This window comes from Fulmarus glacialis, unplaced genomic scaffold (assembly GCF_000690835.1).
Source record: "Fulmarus glacialis isolate BGI_N327 unplaced genomic scaffold, ASM69083v1 scaffold12249, whole genome shotgun sequence".
NCBI classification, from domain to species: domain Eukaryota; kingdom Metazoa; phylum Chordata; class Aves; order Procellariiformes; family Procellariidae; genus Fulmarus; species Fulmarus glacialis.
Window position 1 is genome coordinate 27,682 of NW_009232672.1, and position 13,212 is coordinate 40,893.

General features: G+C 43.9%; 1 protein-coding gene across 1 annotated transcript in view; it reads right to left on the minus strand.

The window, feature by feature from the left end:
• Positions 1-598: 598 nt before the first annotated feature.
• The window catches only part of PAG1 (phosphoprotein membrane anchor with glycosphingolipid microdomains 1), a 13,051-nt gene continuing 437 nt past the window's right edge, over positions 599-13,212 (minus strand). Inside the window, exons 2-6 of the mRNA XM_009585009.1 lie at positions 12,198-12,249; positions 11,554-11,650; positions 7,539-8,134; positions 2,972-3,031; positions 599-1,033 (exon numbers count right to left, since the gene is read on the minus strand). Coding sequence (XP_009583304.1) covers positions 683-1,033; positions 2,972-3,031; positions 7,539-8,134; positions 11,554-11,650; positions 12,198-12,249 — 1,156 coding nt within the window. The 3' untranslated portion in view covers positions 599-682. The remainder of the gene's footprint in view (positions 1,034-2,971; positions 3,032-7,538; positions 8,135-11,553; positions 11,651-12,197; positions 12,250-13,212) is intronic.

The following is a 13,212-nucleotide window of genomic DNA, read 5'->3' on the forward strand; positions in this document are numbered from 1 at the left end:
ACCAGTACACATCTCAAATATTGCAAGACACATTCTACAGCCCTTGACATTAAAAAAGAAGAAAAAGCCAACAATTAATTCAAGTACATTTGGAGTAGGTCCCTTGTGAAATGAAGTACTGTTGTTTGCACTTTAGTTGCAATGAACGTGGACAGAGCTTCCCAAAAGACACAGAAGTGAGCACGCTTTCCCCAGCCCTGCAACATAAGTCTGAGTTGAGGTACGATGATCCGTGATTTGCTCAACAAAGTGGATGCCCAAACTTGAATGAAAAATGATGCTTGAAAAACACTTTGAAGCAAATGACATAAAATAATCTTTTAAAACTAAAAGCTAGCTTTGTGTAAAGGCAGTCTTTTTGGTATGCAATCCTACCGGGACAACAAGGCCGGCAGTCCTTCCCAAATTCTGGTCGTCGTGGAGCTAACAATAAAGAAGCTTTTACGTTGTCCTGGTCCTCATTCCGACCTGACGTACCCTTTCCCATGAGCCTCCATCCACCACCCAGAATAACCCAGCGGGTATCACACCCCGGCTGAAATGTACACTGCTTCTTCACAACTTTTGTTCTCTACTTAGCTTTGTTCCTCAAAAGGAGAAGCACTTCCCTCTCCGTGTTTCACATGTTCCTTTGAAAATACCAGCGGATCAGATAAATGCTGAGATCTGCCTGCCAGAGTAGTTAAAGTCTGGTGAAATCCCTGTGGTGCTGCAAGTCCCCTATGCTCTCATAGTCATTCTCTCCCGAAAGCGCAGTGTGGTTTGTGTTAGGCACAGACAAGGTCCTGTCTTCTTCTTGGCTCACTGACTGGATAGCTTCATAGTCAGGCTCCAGCTCCCCGTTTGGTCTGTCCGCTGACTGAGGCACAGTGGTAGTATTTAGGGTGTTTTCAAAGTCCTTCACACTTGCATAGAGGCCACTGCAAATAGATGGGGACCTCTGAGATGCAATTTCTTGAATACAGGTGTAAGGAGAATCCAGTGCCTTGATGGCCTGTCCCGGCTTACTCACCGACGAGTACATGGCTGAGATCTAGGAAAAGGAGACACCTGCTGAGTATTTAAGCAAGGCATAAAGCTTGTGTGCCAGTTTGTACCCCTTCCACCACAAGGATGTCGGTTACTTAAGAAAAGACAGGATCTTCTAACAAAAACATATCCTTTCCTACAAAAAAACAAAAAGGATTTCTTACAAATCCTTTGTTTTCTGGCATGCATTTATAAATTGATTTTCTTTCAAAAAAGAATGCTTTATAAAAGTAGTTTATAAATGTAAAAATTCTTTGAACATAAATCCCCTACAGGCAAATTAGATCCCGGACAAAAGGGAATGGTTTTGTGAGCAGAAGCGCTTGCAAGTTTTGCTGTGGTCCTGGAGCCAGCGTGGGCTCAGTGGGGAGACAGGCGTCAGAGGGACGATCAGGTTTAGCTGCTGCAATGTAGAAGAAGGATGCTGTCTGATCCTTGGGGGTTTTAAAATTATTATTATTTTTAATGGTAGCAGCTACTTTTCTACTTTTAGAGACACCCCAATAGGAGAGTAGTTATTTGTTGTTTATAGGCAGGACCAAGGAGGCACCAAGTCACATGAAGAGAACATTAAAAATCAGGCGATAAATTACCCACACCAGAAAATAGCAAATAGTCGGTGCCGATCTTGATACGCAAGGTCTGTCCTGTTGACTAAATTCTGCCAACAAAGAAGAGCTGCATCTCAGTCACTGCGTATCAGAACTTAAGACTAGAGACTGAAACCTCTCAGCTACTATAAACACAAGACAGGGAGTTAGAGTCTCACTCCTAGCTGTAAAAATCCCCTCTAAGGAGGTGGTATGCTTAAATTAGTGCCCGAAGGTGGCCCTTAACAAAGAGGTGAAGGAGAAGCCCACGTCCACATGTGTCCCTCCGCTCAGGGCTCGCCGGGGCTAGCGCCAAGCACAGGGAGCCTCTTGACTCCCTCTCCCAGTCTTGACTACCCCCTGCACAGGGCAGGCAGCTGAAATTCCCTGCACTGCTTCTCTGGTACCTAATATCGCAATTGCAATGTTGCTCTTCTGTTACATTTAAAGTCTTTTCCAAGCATGCGAGGCCACTCTGGATTTGTATCAATCCAATTAAAATAGATTGGCATGAAAATGTCCACTACCATTAAGCAACACTGACTGATGCAGATGAACCAGATCGCTTCTGTTAATTCTGTATTTTTAAATTTTTTTAATAGAGACATCCAATTGCAGATAGCAATACTTCTTGCTTTTTACTAATTTCAGCCAATCAAACAAAAAATGGCTTTTCTGCTCACCCATACTTCAACCATTTCCAGCATTAAATTACATGAACCCAGTTCAAGGATCAATTTATTTGTTAATGTCTGGGAGCACTTCTCCCAGCAGAAAGCATTAGCTCACTCAGCTCACTGCCAAGTTTGTGTTTACTTTTATGTCCAGAGAACATATTTATAAATTGCACGGGTGTATTGGAGATGATCACAAGCAACCTTATTTCTGTTTAACTTTTCTGTCTTTGTTTCAATCTCCTCAATTTATTTGACTAACAGACATTTTAAAGAACAGTTTAAGTTCCAGTGCTTTTATTGAGCTTTCGTTTATTTCCCAGAGCCCCAAACGCTTTGTGTGGGGAAGGTGGAGCATGTTTCAAAAGGAATAATAATCAAAATGCTGATTATTATTCTTAAGTAAAGCTCATCATCCAAATCAAGAAGCTGCCCTAACAATCAGCTAATTGTGGCCACCATGTTTTAACCTATTGGTCTGATGTAGCCGTATGCTAGAATACTTCTGATTTTAGGAATGTGGCAGTACAAACTCTGTGCAGAGAAACTTCGGCTTTCATTTTCCCTTCAGACGAATTTCACCTTTCTTAGATCCTGCTTAATCATGCAGAGCTTATGCTAATTTCTGCCTGAAAAAAGGTCTCTAGTTAGTTATTGAATTTCGTGCAAGAAACCTACCTCATCTTCTGTAAGAGATGGATCTTCCTCTCGAGACTTGTAAGACATTGAACTAAGCCTCTGTAAAAAAGGAAGAAAGAAAGAAAAAGGCTCATTACCAGTCAACAGTGTGAAACCTATAATAAAATCCTCCCATTACAGTCAATACATTATATTTTATGGTCATTTGCTCACTAGTTCCATTTTACATAGCTAATATCCCTAATATCCAGAGTACATCTCTGGAGATAACAGCCCTGAGGTTAGTAGAGCTTTTTAATGTATCTGCTCTTGTCCTGACCTGAAAAGGGTAAAAATAATGTAATGGCTAAACCAAACTCTGCTCTGCTGTATCCCTGCCTTTACACTTCTAATGAAGCAAAAAAGAGTCTGCAAAGACTTTTGAACAATTAAAAGTCAGCTGTTGTGACACACTAGTTGGCCTTCCATGTGATTTTCAGATGTGCTTTTAGACAAAAGAACAATACTCAGCTGGCACCTTTCTGACGATTGTTATCCTTCATTCGGTGGATCCTGGAAGTGCTGCAAGGAGGTGCCGTGTCCTCCTCCCCCGCGAAACGCAGCAGCTGTGCAGAGGTGCACAGCAGCACTGCCTCACAACCACTCAGACCGCGAACATGGAAAAGACCTGCTGCAATCCACCCTGGGACGGGCAGCTCAACCCTCAAAGCAACTGGATGGATCCAGTTCACATTGCAAAGTTACTGAAGGATGGAGGGCTTGGTTTGGTATCAAGCCTAACTTCAAGCATGTAAAGTGTCATGTAGAAATTAGGTCACAAAACATTGGGGGAAAAGCATTTTGCTCTTACGAAAAATGTCTGCGGACCTTTATGGCAACGAAGACCCTGGCTACCTCACAGCAGCCGTATGATTCCTCCCCCCGGGGCGAGAAGGCTTTGCTGGACTCCTGCTCCACAGTGATCCAGAGGGAGCCTTCCAGCACTGTTTGTAATGGGCCGTATTTTGGAGTTTCATGCCAATTCTCCGCCTAAAATACCTCAGTCCTCCTCCAGTGCAGACCAAGGTGGAGAAGGAAAGCTATGTTTAGCACAGTCAATCAAATACCGCTTCCAGACACGTATTAGACACACAAGACTTTTTTTTCCACAGAGGCTTATTACAACAGATTCTCTCCTACTTCCATTTTTCTTGGTGTTTTTACTTCTGGTAAATACCAAGCTTCAAACCCCTGGGGCACTTCTGATGAAGACCCTGACCCAAAGCGCACTGAGGTCTGCCTGCTGCTCCCCGGCGGGCTTCCCTCACACCTAACAACTCCCTTGCTTCTTCCTCGCTGCCTGGAGAATGCGCTCTTTAACCTGTGGTTTGTTTACTCACCAAGGGGAAAAAAAAAAAAAAAAGAAAAAGGAGACATTCAAATGTACTTTGGCCCATTAGTAGATGTGCTTCACAGCAGCAGCTCAGTTTAGCCTTTCTTATTTGCAGGGTATTTTTTGTGTTGAGGAATAAGTTACTAATTTCATCCTCACACATTAAAACAAACATGTGCTTGCAAAATCCTTCAGTGAAGTTTTTTCTCTCATCAGTGTGTCTATAAGCACCACGTGTCAGGACCCCTTCTCCAGTTTCCCACTCAAGTGTTGACAAATACCCCAGGGTGTTGGCAATCTTGTTCTTGTTTCCCTGGGACCTAGCGTTCCTTCTTCTAAATGTGAAACCTATGACACATCAATTTTGAAGAATATTGTCATCTTGGAAACTGAAAAAAATACTTGCTCCTAAACATTTTGTGCCTAGCAATATTATAAGTTATGCTTGAAACCTCAACAGCAGCAACACAAACAGCATGTGTCCTTATTTGCCTTCCACTTGCCTTTTGTTCCTCAACAGCACTTGATTTTTTGCTCTTTGGCTCAGCTGCTGCTCCTGACTCGGGCACCAGAACAAGAAGACCATTCTCCTCTGGTGCATTTCTAAGAGATACTTTGCCCATCCTCAGGCTGTGCAAGTCTGAAATCAGATGGCAGCAGCCAGACGTACACACAGAGTGCATTTCTACCAGTGCTCTCTGGAAAGACCTGGGTGAAAAAGGAGATCCATACTTCCTGTTTTTAATTAAAAAGGAAGAACTAAAGAAAAACTAGTCTGCCTCTCCAGTTTTATTAGAAGAACTACACCCAGGTTTTTCAAGGGCCTGTAAGAGGCCTTGTGCTATTAAAGGTGTTCTTTCTTCACCAAAACCTTCCAAAGGATTTGGCTGGGTCACGGCCAATAACCGATATAGATAATTAATTTTCACCCGTTTATTGCACGTCTGGCTCTTGAAAGGTTCCTTTATCCTTTTCAAGCTGTTATATACTGGAACGGTCTCTGGCTTGGTCCACCTAGCTCTCTCCCAAATGAGTGTGCTTCAGGAACTGGCATGGGTTGGGGATCATCCTGGCTGCCCTCTTCTACAGGCTGAGGCTGAAGCAGCCTGGACACGGTCTATTCTCTGTCTGCTGGCAGGTACAAGTCTCGGTTACACAAGCAGCCTCCCTGCCTGTCCCTTCTTTGTGCCCTACTAAAGCAAAGCCTGACTGTGGTGAGAGAGACTCGCACGACATACGCCCAACCTCTCTCTTCATCAGGGTCAAGGCAGAAGGTTGAAAAGTTTGGGATATGGATGTCATGTTAAGCAAGGGAGCTAAATAGCCTTACAAGAGCGGAAGGAAAAAGAGACACCTATGGAGTCTGTTTAACTAAAAGAGTTATCGATACAACACACATTTCCATAAACATCTGGGTTTTGGTTGCTACATCGGAAAAAACAGGCATTGCTCTGCATCGTTTGAAGCAGCAACATAGAGGGAAAAATTATCATCATCACAACAGAAAAACAATCCTGCAACCACCTCCCCACACAATGCCAACAATAATGACATTTATATATTCCATCAATTACCATTTCCAACTCTGCTGCAGCTGTAGCTCTCAAGGACAGGAGAGGCGCACGCTTCGATGCATAATGCATGTACCTAGCAGCGAACGCGGGAATGATCTAATGCTGCCGAAGCTTTAACTCAGGATGGCTTTAGCTCTGAATAAATTTTTATTAGACAAACGCCTTTTTTCTGGCACTTAGGGGACTGCATGTGTCATCTCTTGATTAATCCTTCAAAGCCTGAACCATTTAAATCAATTCCCACTCCTTGCAGTTACTGACACTGTATACACGGTGTGCTGGGGAGCTACAGAGCAGCAAATGCTTTTCCTTTGTATCGGTGCCTGGGAAATACAATGATTTTCTGCAAGTCTGGTAGGAAAAATGTCACTGTTTCGGAAAGCTGTTTCTCTAAAAGTTTAATTAGAAATTACATAAGGCCTGAATTTGGGAGGGGGGAGTGTTGGTGGGTTATTGTTGACAATCACATCTTAATTTTTTACTTAGTGAACTCGTTATTTGTAAGAATGTGCACTGAAGAGTCCAGATAAACAATTTTTATATTATGAGTAGTCTTCAGTTTATTCATTTTGACTCTATTATGCTTTATAGGTTACATGGTTAGTTATTTAACAAGGTATTTTTCTGCCCTCTGCCTGGATTACTGAAATACAGAAACAAGTACCAATACCTCAGTTCTGCTATGATTTTTTAGGTAAATGTTTATATTAAAATGTCACATCGCATCTTAAGGATTTTTTTGAAATTTTCATCAATACCTAATACTATTTGATGACTCGGACACCAAAATTATATTAATCTGCTAAAATCACAGTTCCTTCATTCTATATTAATAATAAGTTATCTAAACTAGTTCTGAAAAATGCAAACTCGGCAGTTTATGAAAACTCTGTGCAATGATCTGAAAGCATCCTTAAAATTAATTCTGGTGAAAAACTAAAAATGGGCAAATAACTTGTTGAAAATGTCATAATTCTGTTTTTCACCACTAACTTGTCCCTAGGCTGGGAGAAAGAATAAGCTGCTGAGAAGGCATAACTTTTGGCCATGATTTCAGCAGGTAGCAATTCATTACTTTGTTTACGTGTGACATACAGAATTTGACAAATATAAAAGCCTACAGTTGCAATCTCCCTCTCTTTCTGTCCCTCTCTCCTACAGAGAGAGATGAGATGAGTGGCTTTGAGCAGATGCCTAACACTTGCAGAGCTAAGTCAAGGTGGCCCAACAAAGGAGGCACATCTAAAGTTAGGGCATCCACCAAGAATGCCCCCCTCTCCTTTTTGTAAATTGAGGTTTCATTAGAAAAAAAACAAGGGGGGGATTCTGAACAAGATACCGGTGCTGACAGAGATACTGGATACCTATTGTAATAGCTCCCAGAAGTCTAATACTATTAAACAAAGAAGCAGAGGCCTCCTATACAATTTTTGGATAATTTGGGAAAAGCTTTATGAAGTGCATATTGCAACAATCCAAAATATAGGCTGCAATGGAATGAGTACATGCCTATAATGCAAAGACTATACTGTACATTTTCATATTTCCATCTTTTACAGTCTTGCATCACCTTGAGTGTTTCGGGGGTTTTTTGGCATTTTTTTGTTATTGTTCTCTATCATTTGGCTGTTTGGCAAGGACAAATATTTGCAGTATTTACCTTCTCTGGTTTACTTGCTCCTTCTGTTACTTCTCCTTCCACTTCTTTTTCTTGCACATTCTCATTTTCATCAAGAAGTTTCATGGGTACCGGAGGGGGAAGCTCATCCTCTACATCTGGTGTGTTGTCAAGAGGGCTTTCTGAATTAGCACTTTGGCGACTTTTTTTATTTCGGTCAACAGATGCATATTCTGCTGATTCAATTCTGCACTCAGGAATCTGATTCTGACCTTCAGAAACTGTCAGTGAAGCCTTTGATTTGCTGCTAGAGCTCCCTTCCATGCTGGCTACTGCTCCAACATCTTTAATTTCCTTCACAGTTTCATACAAGCAGTCTTCAACTATGTTCTCCTGAGAGGAGCTGTCTTTCAAGACTTCGTAAGGCCCTTCCATTCCAAGACCTTGATCATTTTCTGCATTTGTAGCTGAGATGATGGTTTCCATGGTGGTGTTAGGGGGAATACTGGGTAGTTCCCGGCTCTGGTGACATTTTATGGACTTTCCAAGACTATCCTGTTGATCTAGCAGATCAGAGACAGATGTCTGTACTTCTTCATAAGGCTGGATACAGGCAGTTGTACTGTCCTCTGAGAGTACTAGAGAAAATTATAAAGAAGTATTTAAAATAAATGCGTAACTATAAGGTGAGTGCGATTTGCTACTCTCTACATCATTTTGGTTTTGTGTCTCATTGAAAATGGTAATGATACTAATGCCTGGAAATGTCTAGTGGTCATCATGTTTATCAAAAGGTTTCAGTTACAGAGATTTCTGCACTCTACTGTTAAAATATCTTTCTCACAACATCTTAAATACTCTGTGCACCCCCAAGTCACATTACATAGCAACAGCATTCACAGTAACAACAGGGGATGGGTGGGTAGGTGCAGGTGTGCATGAATGTTCAGCTGTAGTCGGTTATATTGAATGAATCATAGAATCATAGAATCATTAAGGTTGGAAAAGACCTCTAAGATCATCAAGTCCAACCGTTAACCCAACACCACCATGCCCACTAAACCATGTCCCTAAGCGCCTCATCTACACGTCTTTTAAATACCTCCAGGGATGGTGACTCCACCACTTCCCTGGGCAGCCTGTTCCAAGGCCTGACCACTCTTTCAGTAAAGAAGTTTTGCCTAATGTCCAATCTAAACCTCCCTTGGCGCAACTTGAGGCCATTTCCTCTCGTCCTATCGCTTGTTACTTGGGAGAAGAGACTAACCCCCACCTCGCTACAACCTCCTTTCAGGTAGTTGTAGAGCGCGATGAGGTCTCCCCTCAGCCTCCTCTTCTCCAGGCTAAACAGCCCCAGTTCCCTCAGCCGCTCCTCATAAGATTTGTGCTCCAGGCCCTTCACCAGCTTCGTTGCCCTTCTCTGGACACGCTCCAGCACCTCCAGCTTACAGATTGCTCAGTAATCTCAGATGGGAGACTCCCACATCGGTGGGAGCCCTCGAACCAAGTGCCTTTAAAAAAAGCCTCTTTTCCTCTTTCCATTTCTTTATCCTTTGGAATCCAAAAGGAAAGTATTCCTGCTTCCTCCCTACCCAGCCCTCACCTTGTTTAACATGCTGGCCAAATTCTCATCTGAATCACACCTCGCTCAGCCCTGCCGCAGTCAGCCTCACTGCACGCTACACCAGAAGCTCCTCACTGGAAGGCTATGCCATACTTCTCTTAGTCTCGCAGCACATAATGTAGGTTGACAACCTACTAACGAGCCAGCCATATGCACAAAAGAGAAGACTAGACTTCATAAAGTAGAGTTAAGCAGAACATGTTATTTTAAGTCCCAGAAGCAGGTCATGTGTCACTGTCACTACAGGGTATTAGAGACTGAAATCTATGGGACTTCTCATCTTACAGTGCACACGTATGACATTTGCCTGCATTCAGGGAAGTATACATGGGCACATACAAGCACATAGTGTATGGTATGTTACTTTCTGTGACACCATTTCTTTGAAAAATCACTTCTGAATAGCTTTACTTTTCTTAGTACAGTTCCTATGGTACTCTCTCAGCAAGATCAACCCATTCTTCCATTTTCTTCAGTGTGTTTGACATGATGACACAAAGTGCTGTCGAAGCAATCAGCACCCTTGATTTGGTGGTTGTCATGGACGTTGCTTTATCTTGTGCTCAGGGCATGCAGACTCACGCAGTCAGCACTCGCAGGGAGCCATACCCTGACAGCAAAACTCAGGATGGAACTGGAGGCGTGAGATGGTAATTGCTGTCTGAATGGGAGATGAGAGGAGAAGAAAAGGAAAACATCCTTCTCCATTCACTTGGCTCCTGCATACCACTGGGGAGGAATAGGTGGAACAGGAGGAAATGTCCTTCTGCGTCCTGACTAGGACTCAGGGTGTCCTAATCACTACCCAGGATGGCTGCAGACTTCCTGAGGAACATCAGGAACTGGCCTGGAGAAGCTGGAACACGTTTGCCCCTTCTTGGTGCTTGTTCTCAGGGATTTCTGTGCTATGCAGAGCACTGCCACAGGCTCCAGAGAGCACCCACCTCGTTCAGCCTGGCGGGGATAATCAGAAGCAATGACAGCTCATGTTTCCGTGCTCCTGTGGTTATGGGCAGTAGCACAGAAAGGGCTGGTGTAGATAAGGGGTTTGTGTAGATAAACACAGCACTAGCAGGTTGAACAAAGGAAAAAAAAAACATTTGATGGTGCTGCTTCCATAGCCCTGCCTCTGCTCAAAAGGCTAGCAGAAACTGCAAAAGAAAGAACGCATGAAGTATAAATAAGAAATTAAAGCACATTGGTTCCTGTTATTCACAAGGGTTGTTGTGCAGAGTGTAAACCGAGTAATATCACACCGTCTGAAAACTGTCTGCTGGTTGATAGTACGCCTTTTAGTAGCAGCTTTGACAGCTGCAAGTGTGGTGACTCGTGGCAAAGAGAAACGCTTCCCTTCCGCGGGGCTTTGCTCTGCGCATTGAGTCCCTTGGTGAGCCACACACACCTACATACGCAACAAGCCCACGGATGGGAGCAGCGATTAGCTGCAAAAACAAAGTTTAAAAATTTCTTTGGATACTTGTCTCTGAGGGGTAAAGACTGAACAGCTTAGCCTCCGGCTGCACAGTGAGATGAGGAGGTGGGCTATAAGTCGGGAGTGCAGCCCCCGGTGTGGGTGCCTAGTGTGGAGACAACAGTTGGCTCCTGGCAGCTCTGAGCTGAGACCGAGTTTATTTTTAGGTGCAGCTGAGTAAAATATTTTCCAGTGATACTTCAGTGTGAAACATTTTCAGCGTTCAGCAAAGTGAAGACTAAGGGAAAAAAAGGAAGCCTATTTATGTTGCCTGTTTACGTTGCCTAAAATACAAAAATACAAGTGACAGTCTCGTACAGCACGGGACTATGATCCAAACCTGTAATCCCTGGAGGAGGATCTGAAATATTTCCACAGCCTCCAGGGGTGAAGCTCCAAGGTGCAACTGCATCTTCTGGTCACATCCCAACTCCGTAGCTGTCTGAGATTAGGCAACGCCACAGTCTTTGCCTGATGGCCTGATCTATCTGCAGGTGGAGCTTGGTGGCCCAGAGGAGGACCTCAGCACCTTCCCAGTGTTGGCTGGCATGGAGGACTGGGAGCCGGAGTGCAGGGCTGTGCTCAAGCACGCCCAGCAGGGAAGTGGAGATGCAGCCTAAAATGCCAACATCTCCATGGGGTGGGCTGCTGACTTCCCAGCAAGGCAAATGCGTTCACTGCATTTCTTACTTGAACGTAAGTTTTGTGCGTTCTGTATGAAAAGGACTGCCCTCCAGAGAGCTGCCTGCCCAGCCACTGCCCTGGGATACAGCAGCCGATCTGGTGTCAGACCTCCAGAGGTGAGCAGAGGGAAACAGATAAATGGCATGACTGTGTGCTTGGAAAGCTGACGGCTAGAAACATAGGACGTGAGGGATCACCGATGTGCAGCTACCATGGGAGCTGTGAGCAAGGGGACGGCACCGCTCGTTCATCCTGCCCGCCGGGGCCGTGTCACTCACCCTCGCCGTTGCTGAGTGCCCCGTTCTGGTCGCTGCTCGGAGGGGGCTCTGTGGCCGAACTTGTGATCGAGTGGCTGAACACCTCCTTATCGGAAGGCTGCAACACAAATTAGTGAGATCTAATCACTGTTGGATCAGAGCAAACGCTTGCATAAATAGATACATGACAAATTTCATTCTTATCTTGGGAGCTCTGACTCATGGGTATTACTGGCAGGAGAGTCAAACCATGCCGATGACACTCAAAGATTTAGGTGCTTGTTTTTACAGGTGTTAAAACAAATAAATGCAAGTACGTCCAGAGTGATCTCCCTTCCAACTTTTATGGTCATAGGCATTACCACGGCTTCAACCCGTGAGAAGACAGCAGCTGACAAACGGGTACACTGCGCTTGCGCTGCAAATGGAGTGAAAGAAAGGCAGGAGATCTGGAGTGACAACGGTGGCAGAAAGAGCATTGAGAAAGTGCAGATTATCAGGGTCTACACAAGTTCTCCTCCTCTTTCTGTTCTGCAACTTTTAAAGTTTCCCTTGCTCCGTCATCTCCACATTCCTGAGCTATTTTCCAACCTGCAGTATTTTGCAAGGAGCTTGGTGCAAGCCAACCGCAAGACAGACACAAGCTGCCAGAAAAAAATACTTACCACATTCATCAGATTTTCATGATCTCCATTCTGATGTTTGGCCTTCTTTTCCCTTAATGAAAAAGATGTATGAACTGTTACTACAGATTATGCCAATATACAAATGCCAGTCATTAATAGACCTTACACACCTGCAGGGAGCAGAACTGTGATTCACAATAATATTGAAAATGGAGTAACTGAAAGTTATTACAGGGACCGGTATGACCTCTGTGTAAGGTCACCATCAAGGTAGGGTGGTGAACGTATCTGAAGAGGTACAACAAACACACACAACCCTTTTTCTTTTTCAGGATAAGATCACAGTAAGGAGTAACTAATGATAATCAAAATATTATCCTCAATTTAATCATAGCTGAAATGTTCAGAGATACATGAGATACATGTTTCGGGACAGACTATCTGGGGAGTTCCTTAAACTCTGTCAGTAAAAAGTATTTATCCTATGAAAAAGTAGAAAAGGCCCACAAAATCCAGCCTTCTCCCACTCAGGATACTAGTTATGATTAATAATAAGCATGAGCAGTTGTGATGGTGCATTCCCCCCCGCCCCTTCCCAGGCCGCTCCACGATCTCAGAAACTCCCGTTAAACCTTGGCCTTGGTGTAACGAGTCAGGCGGTGAAGCGTCCCTTGACCGTATCAGGAACTCTTGCGTAGCTGAGGTTGGGGATTGTACCGATCGTACCAGAAACTTCCGCTGCCTGGCCCAAGTGGAGGACGAGAGCGGGGATCATTGTCATCCCCTGATACCCTTATCTGAGTTGTAGCTCAAGTGGAACCTCGTGACTCAATGGGAGGGTCTCCCTTAACCTTTTCGTCCTCGTCCTCTGTGTAAATCATTCCAACTCAGTTCTAACACGATACCCTGGTTTTGGCTGGGATAGAGTTAATTTTCTTGCTAATAGCTGGTATAGCTGTGTTTTGGATTTAGTATGAGAATAAGGTTGATAACGCACTGATGTTTTAGTTGTTGCTAAGTAGTGTTTACACTAGCCAAGGACTTTTCAGTTTCC